Here is a 20773-nt window from a genome sequence, read left to right on the forward strand (position 1 = left end):
GGTCACATGTTTTATAAGATCCTTGAGACAATTTCCACTTGGCTGGGCGAAGCTGAGAGAGCAGTATCTGCCATACTCGTAACAGGTCAAGTGGACCATGCCATCAAGAGCTCATCTCACGTGCTCAGGGGAACCTCTTATCCTTGCAGTTATCTCACCTCCGATTCACGTGGCCTGAACCCCTCTCCCAGTGACAGGAGGATCTAAGAGTTTTTGATGAAACTGCTGCAGATCCTAGGCTGAAGCAGCAGGGAACATAGCTTTTTTTAAGCCAGCACTCATGAGAGGGTGGTATGTCCATTTCAGGATTTACTATACCTGGATCTGGGTCACTTCACCCACAGCAAACGCTATGCTTTAGCATAAGCTCAGTAGAAAGAATCATCTCTAAAGCCTTAATATGTGCAGAAAACACCTGTGTTTGTGAAAAACAATGGTTCTCACCAGACTACGATGATATCTGCTTACCATAAGATATCCATCTATCAAAAATTATTAACTAGTTTAGGACAAAGCAGTCTTTTATAGATCATAAGAGTAATTGGAACACACATAACTTATTCCAACTAGCTGGAAGTCCTGACATAGCAGGTGGCAGCAGTGCATCCATTACTATAATGTGGAAAATATATGATGCATGGCAACAAGCGATTGTATTTGTCTTGATTATGGAATCTGAAAACAGTACTTTTAATCCTATCTGCTGTGGAAAAATCACTTTTTCTGATTCTAGCATGTAAGTGAGCCTTGAACATTTTACACAGGTGACAGTTTCATGTTTCTTCTGCTAAATGAATACCTGGACCATGACTCTTATAGGCAGAGAATGTGGTAAATATCCATGACAACAGAAGTTGACTGTGAGTAGAAGAAGAAAAAAGTAAAAAAAAAAAAAAAAAAGGTTATACAGGCACTTAAAAATCTCCCAAGGTAGAGAGGCGAATACAGGAATATCCTGACCAGAGTACACCTGGCAACAGTAGTATGTGTGCTAATAGCACATAAGAAATTATAGATACTTGCCTCCCTTCTGGAAACAGTTATTGTCATTATTGCCTTTTACCCATGCCACAATAACAAGTTTACCTCTAGTCAATTCAGCCATGGGAGATCAGGATCTAAATTCTGCCTGGTGTCTCAAACATGCCTCTTTATCAATGGGAATTTTATGAACAGAGCAGTTACTGCTTCATTCGCACAGATGCCTAAAACATAGGAGATCAAATATGACTAAGCACATTCATATTTTAGTACACTCTGCAGCCTTCTCTTGTTAGACAAAAAAAAATGCTTCTTACAACTGGAAATCAGAGAGTCTTGCCATAGAGTTGAACAAGACATTAATAGCTCTGAAGAACAAATAGCCTGATGCTGTCACTGACCCTTCGGCCTTGCTGTATATTAAAGCAGTGGATGACAATGTTGCAAGTGCTTGACCCAAGAGCAATACATGTAAATCCGTTTTTAAATAACAATTACAGAATAGTATTCCTTATCCATGAATTCACAAAATATTTTACTCATGATTCTTACCAGACCTACAGGAGGCAGAAAGAAATTCTAAATTTATAGGTGAGGAGCCTGAGAAAAACTGATAATAAAACTAACTTCCCAGAGGTGCCATAAGGGAGTGTACCAGAGCACAGGGAGCTCTCTGCTCTCATTCTGTGCTTAACATCAGTTAGTTCTATGTAAATATACTTATGCAATTATTTGAGACTTACAGACAGTTAAAATCATACCTTTCTACATGTATTGCATTTCTAAGATGAGTTTTTTTGTTAGTGTAGAAGGGGCTGCAGTGGTGGTCCCTGTAAAAAGCTGCCTGAAGCTCCTCCAGCTCCAAAGGGGCAAAGGTCACACCAATCAGGTACTTCTGTGATTACTATTTAAGAAGGGAAAAGATGCAATGGAAGAAGTCAGATGAGACAAACAATCATGTGGACACCAAGGACAGTGAAAAAGGAGGGGAAGAGGTATGCTGGAGCAGAGACTCTCCTGAATCCTGTGGTGAGAGAGTAGCTGTTCCCCTGCAACCCACGGAGTGTAACAGAGGAGTTGAGATTCACCTGTCTCTCTGTGGATACTGTGATGGAGCAGGTATTGGTACCCTAAAAAGTCTGTGACTGTGTGGGACGCCTGTGATGGAGCGGTCAGTTTCTGAAGGACTGCAGTCCACGGAAAGGACCTAGGCTGGAGCAGTTTGTGAGGAGCTGCTGCCAATGGGAACGACTCATGTTGGAGAGGTTTGTGGACGATTGCCTCCTGCGAGAGGGACCATACACTGCAGCAGAGGAACAATGTGAGGAGTCTTTCCCCTCTGACAAGGAAGGAGCACCAAAAATAATATGTGATGAACTGTGACTGCAACCCCCATTCCCTATCCCCTGTGTCACTGGACGGGAGGTAATAAAGAAATCATGAGCAAGTGGTTGAGCCCAGGAAGAAGTGAAGGAGTAGGGGGAAGGTGTTGGGTTTTTTTAAGATCTGGTTGTATCTCTCATCATCCTACTCTGTTGGCAATTGGTGGCAGATTAAACTGATTTTGTTGTCCTTCCCAAGTTATCTCTGTTTTGTCCATGACCATAATTGATAAGCAATCCCTCCCTGCCCTTGTCTCAAACCACAAGGCCCTTGGTTATCTCTTCTCTTTCTCATTCAACTGTATTGGAGCAAGCATCTGCGTGGTGCTTTGTTACCAGCTGGGCTTAAACTATGACAGTATACATGGGCAGCTTTTGAGCTAAGGTCACAGATTATAAACACAGGTAAATAGAGTCAAATTACTAAGGACACATGAAATAGAATCAGGCTTATTAAACATTTAATTGAAATTGCTACATCCTCTCTCTTTTTTTGGTATTTTAACATTAATTTAAGTTTAAAAACTATGTAACTTACACGTTATTCTGTTTCAGGGGGCCATAATTTTGACTCCAGTATAGATTGCCAAAATTCATAATTTAAGGCAAGTGAATGTTTATCACACAACCAGACCACCCTCTAAGCAAGTGTCCAGCGTCATTGCTGAAGAAATCATTGTCTCAGGTATGTCCAGACAATCCCATGGATAAAGAATTCCAGCCTCTCCCTCAAACTCTGTTTTTTCTTTAAAGCTCCCAACTCAGCATATTTACCACACCTGAAAAAGACTGACTTGGCTCTTCTGTAGGGTTTTGGGGATTTTTTTTCAGAAAAGCATATTAATGTAGGATTTGAAATGTTGCTTTCTTCTCTCAATAAAAAAGTTTTGGTAAAAGAAAAAAAAAGTCCATTTATAACTGTAAACCACTAAAAGTAATTTTCCCTGATAGGAACTGAGTAAATGACCAAAAATTCTAAGTATAAACATTTTCTTTCACATGCGTGAACTAGTATATGGGACAGCTAAATGCCAGCTGGTATCATCATCACGACTACCAAGTTAAAACACAGTGTTTTGTTATCATGAATAACTTGTTTCAGGAGAAAATTTTAATTCTGAAAGCAAAAATGGCTTGTCAAAATTATTCAGTTCTAAGAAATTCCAAAAGAGCAAAGATGGGAAATTGTGTATTGTTCATTTAAAGAAAAAAAAGAAAGACAATGCTGCTGAAGATAAGAAAAAATATGCATAAGTAGAGGTCCATGCAAACTTTTAGCATGGCTTCTAGCCTGTTTTTTTTCATTTAAGATACAAACACTTTTTAATTAAATTAGCATTTATAAAAAGAGTTCTCAATTCAATGGAACATTTAAGAAATACCCAGTGTATAAAATGACATCTTTTAAATTGCTAAAATACCTGCCTAAGATTTTGGGATGTATACTTTTCTCTTAATGGATAACTCATTTGACTGTCTTGGAAACATACACAATTGTCTACCATATACAATTTTTATTCACTAAAGACTATATTTACACATGTGATTTACAAAAACATAAAATAAGCAGTTTAGTTGCAGTGAAGGCTCTTTGCTTTCTTTAGTTTAACAGGGTTGTCTATGCCTTATGTGACACTGGCTTCCCACTACAGCTCCCACTTGGGATGCTGGTCAAGCTGGAAGTTGAGCATTACCTCACTGACATACCAGTAATGTTCTCCTCATTTCAGAGTTTATGACATTGAAAAAGATGTTTTATCAAATGATTCAAGCACGTCTTTGATTATGTACCTATAACATACATTTGAAGAGTCTTAAGTCTTCAACAGATCTGCCAGCACAAATGCTGTAAAAAGCAATGTAAATATCAAGCTGAATGGGCAACTTTACTGTAAGGTATGTCCATTAAACACTCAAAAATACAGCTTCCAACCATCTCTTTTTAAGGAGAGGATCTGACCTAGATGTTTCTGGCCCTGATTACTAGACCACGATTGACAGTATCCTTCTGTATCAACTGGTAAAGGCACACCTCAGGGCTAGGCCTAATAAAAAAAAAAACCCTTGTGACCCGAAAGCCATGGCTCACAGCAGCATGAGTTAGGTGAGAACCTGATTCACTCAAACACTGCTTTACATACAGTACGTAGAAAGCTCATACAATGTTGAAGTTGACCCATATACCATTTTCTTACTTTCAGAGTATCTGGGTAATCACGTTAGAGAAAGGTTCTTCTGCATATTATTTCCTAAGGAGGAGGACAAGGTTCTTTCTGTTGTACGTTGCTTAATGTTACAAGATATGATTAATGGTACTCAGCTTAGATTAGTTGGTCTGCAGATGTGAGTCTCTTTTTTTTTTTTTTTAAATAAGAGCTTGTTACTGTTGGTTGATTAATGTAATGTATAGGACCTGCATTTCTAGAAGTTGGTGATCTGAGTTAGATGGACAGTATCTGCATTTATGCACCATATTCACCTGTATTGTAATAAACACTCTATGACAGAGAAATTATTTTAACTTCATTAATGCGCTATCCACAGCACTATATTACTGAATCTGCAATAGTTTGTATCTATTACAATTAGAACTAAAACAGGTTCATTTAACAAAATGCAACACTTAGAATCAGCAACACCGAGTGATAGTGATGACACTGCTTGAAGACTATAGTCTGAAATGCAAAGGAAAATGAAGAAACTGAAGAGTTCTCTCCTTTCAAGTCTGCTACAGAATTGGTTTCCATTTCCTAGAAAACTAATAATAAGGAATGAACTTACCGAGAAATTGTCATCAGTTTTACCCTTACCAGAATTTAATACACTTGATCTGATAATTCAAATTGCAAGACTGCAAGGTAAATGTTCTACAGTGTCTTTGGCTGACTGATTGCAAAAGAAAATATAGACAACGTGGTAGTGATTTAGACATAAGATAGATTGGCTGAATACAGCAATATATCCTGACTTCTTTGAAAGAGTTATCTATAAATATTAAATGTACACCAGTACATTTTAACTACTGTACCTTCATTATGCATATTTAACTCCTAGACAATCATGCAGTATAGCCCAGAACATTAGGATTGATGTCTCTGCTGAAATCTAAGATGAGAAACATTTTATATATTACTAAGTGACTGTCCAAGAATATTTAAAGGGTTCCAGTGAAGACGTAACACAGATATAGATAAGATAATGGAAGCAGCTGTCCTCCAGCTATGTTTATTAGGAAATACATAACTGTTAAATCTTAATGTATTCCATAAGAAAATAAGCAAAAGAAGTCTAACTGTAGCAAGAAGAATAGCCTTATTACAAGAAGATCTAAGAATATCTGAAAATTGGATAAAAGGTATGACAAACTGTGTCACACAGTAAAAATGATCTGTGTCATTAATCAAGGTATCTAAAATGTTATAAAATGTGTGTATGTGCAGAGGATTGGTTTATAAACACATATTTAAGTTAACATGATTTAATACATTGAACGTATGGACATGTGCCGAATAAATACTTATGATATCAGTAAAATGTGACAGTGGTACTTAATATTTCGGAATTTTCTCTATGACAGGTAATTACAATTCAGTGTTACATCTTTATTTTTAGGTTTTCTATTGCATATATGCATTGAACATACACTGTATGAAAAAATAACATTTTAAAAATGTGATAATAAAATAAAAAACTTCATACCACACTGCAAATCTGGAGTCAGAAGGAACACGTTTCCAAATCAGTGAATACAAATTGACCTAGTACCTCAAAAAGCTACTAAATTACCTCATTACATTTCTATTACATAAGAGTAATGCTCCCGAATTCCTCATATCTTTCTGCTATCAGCAGAGAAAACTATAAAGATGCTAAAGAAACAAAAGGACATTGATTCAAATTTTATATCTAATCAGCCTTACTCTGAGGGACTAAACAGACTTCACTGATTCAGAGATTTTGTAGTGGAAAAATTCCATCCAGACCACTTGTATGCATATTGTTAGTATGCACCTATCCATTGTACTCACAGTAAAAATCTAGACTTTCAGGGACAATCTTCAACCCCATCCTCTGGCAAATCTTATTTGCAGCCCCTCCTCTCTACAGAGATCCCTCATGCCAATGCAATATGAAAGAGGATTACAGTACATGAGGAACAGCTTATTAATTTTACACAGCTTCTGAGCTATTTTGAAACCTACCCTGGAGAGTATCGTCAGCAGCAGAGAGTGATTATTTCCTCAGCTTTCTTGTCTTTCTCTATTCAATGCATCTGCTTAGCACAATGGGCTCACAACCTCTGATTGAAATTTCTAGATGCCACCATAATACAAATATTAAAAATTATAACACTTGCTAAGATAAGAAATAAAAGACGCACAACGTGATGTATTACTCAAAAAAAACCCCACATGAAATTATGAAAGAAAGTTAATGCTGACCTTTCCTCTGCGCCTGTTGACTCTTCAAATATAATGGCAAATCATAGATTCACTGCAAACTAAAAAACCTTGTCCCAGTCATTCTCACAAATAATGGCTTGTGAAATCATTCTGATGAACTGTTAATTATCCTAGAGTAACAATTGAAGGCAACTAATCCTTTCAAACAAAGCTAGATGTGACTTTGCTGAAGGAAAAACTAACCTCAGTCACATATAGAATAGAGAAAATGCCTTGCCTACTGATGCCAACATTCAGACATCCAGAGCAATTACATGGGGGGGGTAACATTTAAATGGCAAACAGTATCTGTAAAACAAAATGACATGATGTGATGACACCAGTTCAAATATAGACACAATGCATTATGACTGCCCTTCTCACTTAATACACATCATATACAATCAGCAACTGGAATTATAAGACAAGTAAAGAATATTTAAGTGAATTGCACCCCATATGGCCCCCAAAAATGTAAGTACTGATGGGAAGTTTGGAAAGATGGCTTATACAAAAAGACAGGCTAGTCTCATCTTCGAGGCATGACAATTCTAAGCTTGGTGTACTGGCATACACAAAGATCAGCATTTTATATCTTTCTACATTTAAAAAAATTATAATAGCTTTACAAACAAATCAAGTCAAATAACTGAGAAAACATTCTCTAATGAAAAGCGAACACACACACACACATTTTCACAGAGAGAAAACATTTCTGGTTTTCATTTTCAAAAAGAAAGGTAAGCTCTGTCTGCTGCTTGACCCATTTTCCTTTTCTTCCTCCCCTCCCCCATTTCTTTGCATCACCTTTTTTCATTTTTTTCACAGATCAATTCTATTAATCCCATAGTATGACCTAAAGACCGAAGCAAAAAGAATGGTATATGTTCAGTAACTAGCATATTGTTGTAACGGTCCCAGGTTTTAGTAATAGCACAATATAATGAAATGAAATTACAGCAATGCAGAATTCAGCAAGCCTTTGTTTAATTCTTTTCCAATTGCAGGTTGATGTGTGACTTATGTTTAGATGTTTGTCACATTTAGATAGGTAAAGCTGTGTACTCTTGAAATAAACTGGATGGCTACTCATTAACAAGCGCAAGCAAAGGCTGAATAGAATAATCCTTAACCTCTGCTGCACTTAGCTTTTTGTTTGACACACAGCTGTGGGAAAAGCACTACCCAATGAATTGCTTATGGAAGGATGACTGAGGCATGGCATACGCTAAACCAGCATGGAATCTGCTTTAAGCTATGCCAACTGACAACAGAGTGTTACACACTCTGGCCATGCCCCAGATACGTCTCTTCTATCACAGGCAAGTGCACAAGAAACACAGAGGGAATTTTCAGATGGTCAATCTGACCACTGCGTGATTTCTTTGAATCATTCAAGAGAGAACACAAATGAGAAATTGATTTACCGTGTCTCAGCTCCTCTCCATGAAATGGGAATAACCATGCCAGGCAAGCTTATTGCCAAGATAGGCTGTAGTGCCAGAGAGATATCAGTGCATATGCAGGACAAGAGCTAAACTTATATATATCTGTCACTTTTCAACAATAGCATTAGAAACAGGGAGGGGTTTAGCAACATTGGGTTGATGTATGCTAAGTATCATTCAGCAATAACAAGTCCTTTTCTCCCCCTGATTTTCCATTTTTCCAAACTACAGTTGGGCAAATAACTGACCTCTTCAGAAGACTGAGGTATATGCACACATGCTATATGCACACACACTATACGCACAGGTAAATTTACCCCTAGATTACATATAATTTACAGTTTGGGGGAGGGGGAGGCTGGAGTTGGTTTCGGTTTGGTTTGGTGGTTTTTCTTTTAGTTTTTCTTCCTAGTCAAATAATTACATTGGGGAAAAGGAAAAAAAGAATACAGTGATTATCAAACAGCCATCTGATGTCAAATTAACGACTAGAAACAAACACAATACATTCTGAAAATCCTGACATATTTATTTACTCACACCATACTTGATGTGGCCAGTTTAGGATAAGTCTTTCTCATGTCTCCAGCAGTGACCTTAGATGAAAACAGTGACATTTGTCCATAGTCCATGTGCTATCACAAGCCATATGATACACACAGATTATACTGAAGCCCACCTTCCCAAAGTCTAAGGCATAAGCTCCCTGACAGGCAAATTTTCTCCTACAAGTACAACGTATAGATAGGATCTAAGGAGTCTTCAGTTGAGTGGCTTGCAATTTATATCAGTGTTAATAACTGCCAATTACTAAAGTAATTGCCCCTACAGATATCTAGCAGATGTATCACATTTTTACGCCATTTAATTATTTACCTTTGCTGACCTGAGGATCTTCGAAACTAAGCTCCTGCACACTTACATAGAAATTGCATTTTCACTTAGCTAATCATACAACTCATGAAATCACTGCCAGCTGCAAACTGAAATTTAAGTGTCTAAGTTAGATATTTACAGTCTACTGTTCTTAACAGACCAACAACTCCTCTTTTCTGCATGCTTAACTACTGTTTGGCAACATCTTACACAGCAGGATATTTAATATCTCACTCTAAGATGTTTGGATTTGCTGTTGTTTCTGCAAAATAATGTTGTTACTATTCTTCCTTCACCAACTTCTCCCTTTAAATGCCATACAGTGGATTTTACTTTATTCTTGTTAGACAACAGGAATATAGCTAAATACAGCTAAATCTGTCAAAATGTACTGAGTGATGAAAAGCAAGTTTTATGAGCTAATGTGAGAAGGTTTCTACAGAAATTCAAAATTATCATTACAAAAATTGTTCTGGCTTCAGTCTCAGTGAGTGATTGCTTTTCTAAGTCAGTACAGTCAAAATGAGCATTTGGCTTATGTATCCTCATACATAACACACTCCAACTAACAACTTCTAACAAAACTATGTTGTGCGTTTCTTAATCACAGTACTTTTGAAAAAGAAAGTCTTCTAATTGACAGGGCACAAAGTGAGCAATCATACTCCTGCAACCCAAGTAAAACTTCCAAGCACTAAGAAATTGCTTGGAATAACTTCCAAGCAATAAAATAACATCTGACTTTTTGCCCACCTTCACTTGCCCATATAATGTTTTTTTTCTTTTTTTAGAATAATCAACAGTGGTATTTGAGAGCTGCTCCAAATGCCAGGGTCGGGGTACATGTCCCAGGCAGATTTAAAATCCACAGCAAGGCAATCTGCAATGACAAACCAGACTGAGAAGTGCATGGGTGGAAGGATGGGGCTTGGATGGGATCCACCACATGTCCTGATCAACTGAGACACCAGGATTTTAGGACCTATCCATTTAGATACAGCCAAAGGGGCTAATCTCACATCTGTTGTTTTGTTACAACTCCTAAACCCCTCTCTGTGGGCACTGAATATCCAAACCCAAAGTAACAGTGTGATTCAATTCATGCTCGTATGTTTTCCATAAATAAGGCAATTCATTATTTTCACTGAAAGTTCTCTCATAATTCTTGTCATAATGTGAAATAAAGCATCCACTAACTGCATCAAACCTATTTTAAAAATGCATGTGTTTGCATTATTATCTGCAATATTTCATTCACAGCTTAAAAAGTATTGTTTTGGTGGAGGAGGATCACATTGCAAGTGCTGCATGCATCATATCTGAACAGAGGCACAACAGAGAAGGTCATGAAGTGAAAACTTTGAGCTTGACCTCAGTAAGAGCAAATTAATCCCCAGTCAGTGACCAGAAACGGTTTTTTCTATTGCCCTCAGTTCCTTCACGTCTCCAGTGATCAGTGAGGAGGAGCCAAGCACATGGCCATTTCTCCACATCTCCTTTCCACCTACTTTCCAGTGCTCGAGAGCTGCTGCACTGAGAAAGTCAATCAAATCTAGTGATTCACCAATGCAAACAGTTTAAGACCACATCTGACTCCTCTGAAGGTAGAAAAAGTTTCTCAAGAGTTTTTGAAACTTCTTCAAGTCTAGTAATTCTCTGCTCTTTATTTTACGATTGTGGATGAGCTGAATTAGTGAAGTAAATTAGAGAAGCCCTAACTCGGTTGCAGATATGCAAGGATAAAAGAACATATTTGGAAAGCAGTCAACTTGCTTTAGAAGCATGTTGGTACTTTTATCTGCTGTATCTACAAGGAAGGGACTTATAGAAGGAGTTAACACTTCTGTCATTTCTGAGTAGGTATCTGAGTGAATTCCTTGTTAAACCCCCAGAACAGCAGAATGATCTAAGCAACTCTTATCGCTGAGCCCTTTGTCTCTCCATGCCTAAGAAGCAAGCTCTTCAGAAAACATCTATTTATGTATTTAAAAGGAAGACTCATCATTGTGCCATTTACAGTTCAAGTATATGGGGGAAAAAAAAATCCAAAAACCAAACAGATTACGTACATTCCTATCCCTTCGTGTAAACCCTGCCTCTGCTTCAACCTTGTCTTGCCTTCTGAGACCTGAGATCACATGTAACATGTATCTATTGTGTGCACACATCGCATCAACCAAACTCCAGAAATGGTAAAGCTTTTTGACCCTTATCATATCTACACTGTACAAGCCAGTCACACCCTTATCCTGGGTTATTTTGATGGTCAGTTTAGTCCTTACAGAAATTCAGAACTAACTGTAAGTTTTCTATGGTGATTCAGTAATTACTGAATGGGTCAGAGATGGTGAATGCTCCTAAGCTTGGTGTGCTCTGCATCACCTTATCCCAGCTCTCTAGAGTACCATCCACCACCACCACTTCTCCCCAACTCCTTTCCTGCTTTATTTCATTGGCTCTTTTTTTTCTGTCAACTAAGGGTTAAGGGAATAATTAATTATATTGTTCTGACCAACTACATCTCTGGCTAATGAATATCATCACTGAATATTTTCAACTCAGAGAAACGTTCTCTTTTTCATCATAAACCTATGGACCATTTTCTCACTACAAGGAAACACCTGTGATATGTATCCAAGTGCATGCACATGCTTACACACAAATGTACAGAAAGTTGTGAGAAAGACCAGCAAAAAAGTACTTCCAGACATTGCTATTTGGAAACAAAAAATGTCTAAATGATGGTAAGTACATGGCCTCTTTTCTTCATGTTTGTTACTTTTAACTTTATAGAACGGTGTTATTATTTATAATACACTTTCTTTCATCAAATCAGACTGTTGCATTCTACTTATAATCACAGCTACATTCAGGAGTCAATTTTTTATCACAGTAAGATCTATCAGCTCTGCCTACACTGTGTTTACAAACTAGAAAGGAAATTGCTAGCTTTAGAAAAATTTGCTACAGATACTGTGGCAGACCTGAGGACATCAAACTTAGTAACATAAAGATAAATTAACTGATACTGGGGAAAGACAAGAAAGAGGTCAGTAATGTCATCTTGATTACTCAGAAAGGTCAAGAACTATTGCAAGCTTTGACCAAGGAGAAGACAAAAGACTAACTTCAGTGAACTACACTACATGATCCATTGAAAATACAATAATTGAGCATATCATCCTATGGTTAACTGTTGTAATGGCCATCTGTGTGAAGAAGATGAGAAAATATTAGGACTGTAGAACTGGTTGTGCTTCCTCACATTGGGTATAGCAGTTATACATCAGATTTTTGTCAGGACTTCTCCCCTGGACTAAAATAAAGAAACAAAGAAATTTCCCTTGAAGTCAAGTCAACTTCTCGCTATCAGAAAAAAAAATCCATCTTTGAAAATTAGAAACAGCGGGAAGTACACTGTATTGAATGCTAAATTAATTTCTTCTGATAACTTATTTCAAAGAGCATCTGATTAAAAGACAATCAAACATGCTTTAAATTTAGAAAAATATGGTTACCACAGGCTGAAGCAAAAGTAGTATTGCTGATAAGTGACAACAGAGTGTTGTTATTTGTTTAGCTCTTGTAAAGGCACCCCAGTCAATCAATAGCTGTGCATGTACTAAGGCAGCAGGGCTTGTATAAAGATTCTTATCAGAAATCCATGAGCAACATTCCACTTTTGATTACAGTGCTCCAGACTGTCCGCAATACTGCTGAAGACTGTGTGCCTCTTTGACAAGCCATATTGACGGAAATAATAATATAGAAACCACATTCCCTAATACGCATATCTAACTGCACAGCCAATTAACCACTATGCTGACTGAAATTGCTTTGTTATTCATTTTATTCCAACTGATGTTAATACTTTGGCAGCTGATGGGGATAATAACTGATGGAGCATATTGGAAATTTTGAAAGGGGGATATAACATTTATAATTTAAAGATGTGGAGAAAGCTTCTATGCTTCACAGTCTTAAAACAAGAAAATGCCTCAGTTATGCATAAGAAGTATTCAGGGAGAACTAGTATTTGAAAATCTGTGAATGAAGAGGAGATATATAAAGAAAATTGTAATACACAAACAGGTTGAAAAAACATTTTAGGATTTCTCTTTAAAAAAGGCAATTACAATGTGAAGATGAGACTTTTTCACTTCTACCTCTAATAGCACATCGAGAAACAATGCTTGAACATCTGGAAACATTTACATTCGATGTTTTAATCAAAATATAACCCTTTTCTGCAATATAATATGCATACTCTAACTGAAAAAAATGCCATTTAATCTACTCTAACCCCTAAGACTAATTGGTTTATTATCATTATGTGCAGAAATAGCCATCCCAGTTTATCTCAAAGAAAAAAAAAAAAGTAAAAAGACAAAATGATTTTTTCCTATACTAATGTCTTTCCTTGCAGTTTTCTTACAAAGACAAAAAGCCAACTGTACACCATATGCACATTTTTAAAAGTTGTTTTGGTCATATTTTGCACAATGGTGGTATAAATTATTTCACTTCCATGTTGCAATTCTGGTCCTGCTATTCTTACTTAGTAAAAGCTCCTAATTGCGTTAAACAGGCAATCTTCACTAAACAAGGGCTGCCTGATCCAGCCTGCAGCCTGGTGCTCCAGTAACAGTAAGCTGGTTATATAGAAGTCTCTCTAAATGGACACAACATATATTAATCCAATGCACCTGTATTTCAACAACAATAGTGAAGCAGAGACTGGAAGCAGCTGGGCTAGCTCAGAAGTAGTTCAGTATGCACGTTCCTGGTGTCACATCACATTCTGGATAGAAAAGACTGGAGGACGCAACACGGTGTGGTAACACAACATCCTAGTGCTCAACCTCAGCTCTCATTTCTGAAACATGTTCACTTTTCTTCCTCAAAGCCCTCAATTTCCACAAACTTCTTCCCAATCGGGAACTTTGCTGTTGAACCACTTTTTCATCCCTCTACTCAACCTCTTAAATCCCTCTACTGTTCCACCACAAGGTACCTAGCATTTCATCACCTCAAATCACTTTATAATAACTGCCCTCAGTAGCCTATTCCATATTAGGCTCCCCCTAAGCCTGTATCTTGGTCATAAGTCTCATTGAGTCAAATCTTTCCTGACATCATGCTGGCACCCCTGTCCTTAAACACACAACCCCTACACATACTGATCAAGTCTTTTTGTTCTGCATGTGAGTGCATCAGTCCTACTCCCTCCACATTTTTTTCCTTTTCTTTTCAACATACAGATTTCATTAATCACTTCCTGGCTCCTCCTCTGATTTAAAAATATACAAAACAGAATCAACTTACTTATCAGAAAACAGCCTGAACAAGATCCTGAGAATACAGAAAGATGAAAAAGCCAGAAGAAGTGGACAATTTGTACTTGTCATTTGGCAACTGAATGAGGAATCGGGGAACAATAAAAGGCTTAGCCCAGTAGAGACCAAAGTGTTTTCAGGAAGGACAAAGTGAATAAGGATGGCAACAGCCATCCATATGGCTACATTTCAACTTTTTACATATTCAACATGCAATTTTGACTTCATACATCATCCATCGTCTTCTTGGGTTCTTGAGAAACAGGCTTTCTTCATTTCAAGTTGTTGAGAAAGCTGCAGTCTCTTTTCTTTTATGTGAGTTTTGTCATGGACATTCCATGTTTTTCTAATCTAGAGGCACTGCAGTATGAGCTACTCTATCTACCCCCAAAAAAGATTGCATGGTAGATACAGCTACAACAAAAGAAATAGCCTCCTTTGTAAATGGAGCAAGCAGATACGAACATAAATCATCAAATAAGCCACGTGCTGTGGAGGCCACTGGCAAGTGCTGAGCAGCCTAAGACTTAGATTTGTGAACATTAGTGTCTCTCTCACTTCTCTGTGCATCTCTGTATGTCGCTGATGTCATGATTTAGAGAATTCTTTTCCTACGCCTTCCTGTGGTTAAACATTCAATTCATTCATCCATCTTTCACCTTCCTGAGTTTAACAAGAATCAGAAAGCACTAGGAAAATCATTTGGTCAAGGTTGAAAGATGTTTAATTTTTCCTTAGTATATTAAAGAACTGAGCGCTGAACTGCTTTTTGTTTAACAGGGTGAGTTAATTGCTTAATTGTAATTCTGTTTATGCCTCTGTGAGGCATAATACTGTCCACTAAAACCACATGAGATCATACTACTAAGCAAAATCTCAGCAAAATTACCTGACGAGAGCGTTAGCAGCAAGATCGTGGTTTGGCTTCTGAAAAGAAGTGGAAAAAAAATTCCAACCATTCCAGGCTTTTGGCTTTGCTTATACTATTAGTTGGAATTGGGTTAGCTCAAGGAAAACTGAAAGAACAAAAAAAAAAAAAAAAAAAAAATCAAACCATTTGCTGAGAGGATGAGGGTGGCAGGGCTAACACCAGTGCCAGGGTAGAGGAGGAAGATGTAGGTAGAGGAGGATGTCTGAGCACCGTGGTGACATTTATTGAATACTTGGGCAAAGTGATTGTTTCTCCTGCCTTTGACACTTCTGATCCACAATATTAGAGAGTAATGCTTTCACTGGAGATCGACTAATTGACCTACCCTAAAAGCTCTTTTCAACTTTTAACAGGAACAATGCTATGAAAAGCTGACAAAGTAACAAAACCCCAGATATAAGTTCACCACAAAGACTGCAACACTTATGTACAATTGTGTTAGATTAGAATAGAATAACAGCAAAACTGAAGGGAGCTAGTACTGAAGGATACAAGCCTCATAAACAAATTCTCATGCTCACTTGACTAAAGCCAGCAGGGGCTGGAACACTAGAGAAGGGCACTCAGATGCAGGGGTTAGGAATAAGCACCTCCCACTCCTCACCCATCTCCCTCTGACTAATACTTAAAAATGCAGTGATGGGCTCCACAGGAGCTTCTGTCCAACCCTGCTCAGGCATAATGAAAAATGCTTTTGTCGGGCTTATAGAAGCAAATGAGAATACCTCTCAAGAATGAAAGGAATTAGATGTTTTAAATCACTCTCAGATAGCAGAATTTCAGATAAACACAGAAACGCAAGGATGTTTAGAGTTATCGAGTAAACATTCTGAAATGCCTTCTTATGACGTGTAACATCCTTCATTTTGTAAAATCCGCTACTTAACTTCTGGAGAGGCTCCTGGGTTTTCCTATGAAGTCCTCAAGTGGCAGCTCTACCACTTCATGTTTTATTTTCTTTAACAAGAGTCAATCCTCCTGAGAAATCTGCTTTTTTACACCATCATCCTTTGACTGGGTCCAAGGTACCATATTTAAAAATCGACAAAGTTGTGCTTCAAAAATGCATTCTAAGGAACTGTGGCTGGTACCTCTACAATCATATTTCTTTTCCCCTCATGCTTTTAGTCTTCCTTCAAATTACTAGCAAGTCCCTAAATGTTATTCCCATATGGGCAGAAGCTGAAAGAATAATAAGCATATCCATATATGCTCACACACACACATTTTTAATTTCCCCTAGCACAGAACATGCAGAGCTCAGTCTCTCACTGCCTCAGTGCACTATAGAGTGGTGGCCTGAATTTCTCTTTCTTTGACCAGACATCTAACTTTTAAAAATTATTTTTAAATTAACAAAATGATTGAGAAAAGATATTTCTGTGCACTTTGCCTTTTCTAGCAGTTGAGTTTTAAAAGGTATTTAGCACATGGTGGGATTTTTCAGGTAAACAATACTATCATATCCACTAGCATTGTTAATCACTGAAAAAAATCCAATAAATCCTAACTACCCCATGTCTGCAACTAGGTCATCTTGCAGAGATGCTAAGGTGAAGAACAAGATCTGGTTTTCACTTTGCAAAGCCTGTAAATGACATTGCATGATCGTGCAAATGAAGCAAGCAAGATGAGAAAAATGAAGAAGAATGAAGCTGTATAATCTAATCAGAAGCCCACAAGGGTTTTTATCTTTTTTTTCCTCCCTTCCTCAGAGACAAAGGGAGGCTGTGATGCCTTAAAACACAGTCTGGTGTTTCTCTTTCTTTTACAGCTTTTGGTAACGCTGAACATATGCATATCTATTTTGCATGTATTTATGTACAGGTTCACAAAAGTATGCGTGCAAAATAGAAAAGGAAAAACTGTAACGAGGCTGTTTAAAGGGCACTAAAGCTGCTTCCTGTCCCTTCAGAAACTAAGTACCAGAGCGCTGTGATTCGTAGGCAAAAAGCATTTGCACCTGAAAATGATTTCATCTTCGTCCCTTTCCTAACCGCCACAGTGAGCATGAATTCCCCTTCTCAGTGTCTAAACCCTTACTTCTTCCCCAGTCTCCTGTATAATTAGCTGACCTTTGCTTTTAGTTCATCGACTTTCGACCAAGGTAATGAATTGGAAGGAGCATGATCATCACTGGCAATTTCAGCATCGCTTAGACTCCCTCCCCGCCCCTTGCTCCGCGCCGGGGTCCCTCGGCGCCCTGCCCTGCCTCTCGCCGCGGAGCGGGGCCACGGGCACCCGCCGCTCAGACGGTTTGCCCCGGTGCGTGTGTCCCCGGCATGAGGGGGAGGCGGGGAGGGTGGCGAGGGCCAGCGTTGCCGGGGCGCTCCCATCCGGTGGCCGCGGCTCCGGACAACGGAGGCGCCTACGGGATGGGCTTTCCAGCCGGCTCCGTCTGCGACGGGGTGGGGAGCGGAGCGGTGCGGGAGAACCTCCCCCTCCGCCGCCCGCCCCGCGCCAGCCGACCCCGCCGGGGCTCCGCGGGGCGCGCAGCAGGGAGATGCCGCCGGCCCTGGGGAATGCCCGGCAGCCGCGGGCTGCCCCCGGCAGCGTCGCTCGTCCACCCATCCCCGCCGGGCCGGAGGCCAGACGAGTACCCCGCGTCCCCGAACCGGGAGCGGCGGGCCGGGCCCGCACCCCGCCCCACGGAGCTCCCGAGGGGGCCAGCCCCGCAGCCCTTCTCCCGCCTGCCCTTCGCGCTCCTCTGCCTCCCACCGACCACGACAGCAGCGCCGGCCCGCGGAGTCCCGCAGCCCATGCCTGACCTCTGCGGGGCTGGCGGCGGTGCGGGGTGGGCGGCGCGGCGCAGACCCGACCATGCAGGGTACCGAGCGGCGTCCGAACCCACCGTGTCCGCCTCGCAAGGAAGCCGGTGACCTGTAGATAGCGATAGGCACTGAATGATGTTTGCTGCTGCCATGGAAATGGTGAATGTGGTGAGCTCCCAAACTGGAGGCGCCCCACGCCACCCCAAGGAGGCCGCTGAGAGTGAGTGGGACTATCCAGAGCAGGGCCAAGCGGCTCCCGGCGCTGCTGCCGCTGCTGCCGGCGGGTCCTGGCTCCGGGCTGGCCCTGAGGAGCACCCCCATCCTCCGGTGCGCGGCGAGCCGGCCCGCGGCGTCCTCGGGAGGAGCAGCAGCCACAGCAAAGGAGGCAAACTTTGGGCAGAGGCGCGCTCGCACACAAGCACACGGCGCTGGCTGCAGCTCACCGCACCAGGCGAGCCATCTCTTCCCTTTGGGAAAGCTTATGAAGATCCTTTTCTCCAGGTCTTCTTCTACCCAAAACAATCCGAGACATAGTCAGAGGCGGAGAATCCAGGCAGTTCAGAGCCTTCGCAAAGAGGTGGAAAAGGGGAAAAGCCCCGCGCTCAAACAAACGCTAGTTTCAGCTTTCCCGGGGCTGGTGCTCATTAACAATACTCCACAGTTGCAAGGGCTACGAGAGTGCCAAGCATTCCCCCATCCTCAGTAATCCACAGTGTAGCCAATCATGCCACATTTCTGCTAAGAAAGAAAAAAGGGGATGCCACCCCATCAGCCAGCGCTGGGAAAGCAGAGAAAAATCAAACTGCTGGTCTTCCCTCCATTCATCTCCAAAGTGGTGAGCCCTCACCCAGCGAGCTCTCTTCCCGGCGCTCACACACACATACACACTCACAAACACACTCGCACAAGCTGCCAGACAATAATCAGGCTGCTCCGGCAATCGCAGTGGTCTGACTATTGACAGTAATAACCGAGGATGTTTTCAGGGAGAATAGTACACCCTTATGAAAGAAGCTGGGGAAAAAAAAAAAAAAACCAACCAAAACCAACAAAAAAACCACCATGCTTGCGAAGAGCAGGGCTATGCAAATCTGCAGTCTCCAAACAGCAAATCGCTGAAGCTTGGATGCAATGCAGAGGACGAGCCTATGTTAAAGAGGGAGGCTGAGTTCAGCTCCCACACAGTCGCGTTGCCTCTCCTCTGCCTTTCGGGAGCCGCGCACTGCCAGAACACGGCTCGGGCGGTGCGGAGGACACACGCGCACACACACACGCGCGCCGCTCTTCCCCATCCGCCGCCCATCCGTGCCGCGGAGTCAACAGCGCGGCGGGAGTATTTCCCCTCCTCTAACAGTTCACATGTACCACTGTCTTGAAAAAACACTTTCATCTTGAAAGGAACGATTTGGGGTCCTTTAATTGGCCTAAACTTCCCCCATCAGATGTTTCCCTCTGTCTGTTCGAGCATCAGCTCTGATTAGCTGGTAATTACACACACAGCGCCTAACAAAGAATTACCAGAGTGGTTTTTTTGGTTTTTTGTTTTTTTTTTCTGGCACTACTCATCAACTACCTTTGCTGTACATTGTGGACACAAACTGGGCTGAAAAAGCGTTCCCCCCCTCCCCGCCCCCAGTTGTAGGGCGGCGCCGGCAGCGCCTCACGTTGGCCCCCGGGTGCGGGACCTGCCGCCGCGCTCGCCCCACGCCACGCACCCACGCCTGCCTCGAAAACAGCGGGAAGAGCTGTTCTACACCACGACCACCCGCGGCAGCTAAGTGTCATGTTTAAAAGGGAAGGTCTGCATTCAAAGGAAAAAACATTTGCCCCTCGCAGGGATTGGGGCGGGGGGGGGAAGGCGGTGTCCTGCATCCCCCGGAGCCAGCCGCGGGAGGCGCAGCCCTTGCAGTACCGCACCTGGGCACAGCAGGGTGTGTGAGCTGTACGCTCCCAGCCCTCCTCCTCCTCTCCCTCCCTCCCTCCCTCTACCGCTTCCAGCCTGCCGTAGATTTTGTGCCATGCCTCTAGCAGCATGAGATCATGGGTGCGGATGCGTGAAAGGAAGAGGGCGAGCAGTGGGTGTGAGAATGCCTTTTTATACATTTCGCGTTAATTTAAACGAAAACCACTGCAATTTGCTAAGGCGCTTTCTAATTCACGTGGATGTGAAGAGAAGTCACAACCCTTACTCAGCTGTGTAGGCTTTGGGAAGAGAAAGGCGTTTCGCCCTGACTGCTCAGTCCAGGGCGGACTGCTCCCCCCTCGGCGAGGAGAAACGCCCTTCACCTCGCAGCTGTGCTGGGGGTGCCCACGGCGGCTAAAGGACTCGAAACTCCCCCGAGTAGGGGCGAAGGAGAGGCAGCCCCTGCCCTGCCCCTGGGGCGGTGCGTTTCACGCCCCTCCCAGCGCGGATGCGCTGCCGCCTGTATTCAAAGTTTTGCAAAGACGCCCAGGTCTTTGCAAAATAGTGAAAAGGTCTCAACGCTGTGATGAAAGACGTCGCGACAAAACCACACCACTATTCCCCAAGCTTAGCGCCCAAGCCCTTTCTGTGCTCCGTGGAAGCGCACTTGTGCTGGCCCGCAAAGCGGGTGAGGGGGAGGCGG

General features: G+C 41.3%; 1 protein-coding gene across 16 annotated transcripts in view; it reads right to left on the reverse strand.

Annotated features, from left to right (window-relative positions):
* NRXN1 (neurexin 1) overlaps nt 1–20773 on the reverse strand; it is a 720695-nt gene that overhangs the window by 270790 nt on the left and 429132 nt on the right. For 4 of the 16 annotated variants that reach the window (XM_061991575.1, XM_061991574.1, XM_061991573.1 and 1 more), the window contains exon 1: nt 18248–19350. The exons of the other annotated variants lie outside the window; for them this stretch is intronic. In XM_061991575.1, coding sequence (XP_061847559.1) covers nt 18248–18488 — 241 coding nt within the window. In that variant the 5' untranslated portion in view covers nt 18489–19350. Of the gene's footprint in view, nt 1–18247; nt 19351–20773 lie in introns of those variants that run through there. 16 annotated transcript variants of the gene reach the window in all.

Source organism: Colius striatus, chromosome 2 (genome assembly GCF_028858725.1).
Source record: "Colius striatus isolate bColStr4 chromosome 2, bColStr4.1.hap1, whole genome shotgun sequence".
In the NCBI taxonomy this organism is placed as follows: Eukaryota; Metazoa; Chordata; class Aves; order Coliiformes; family Coliidae; genus Colius; species Colius striatus.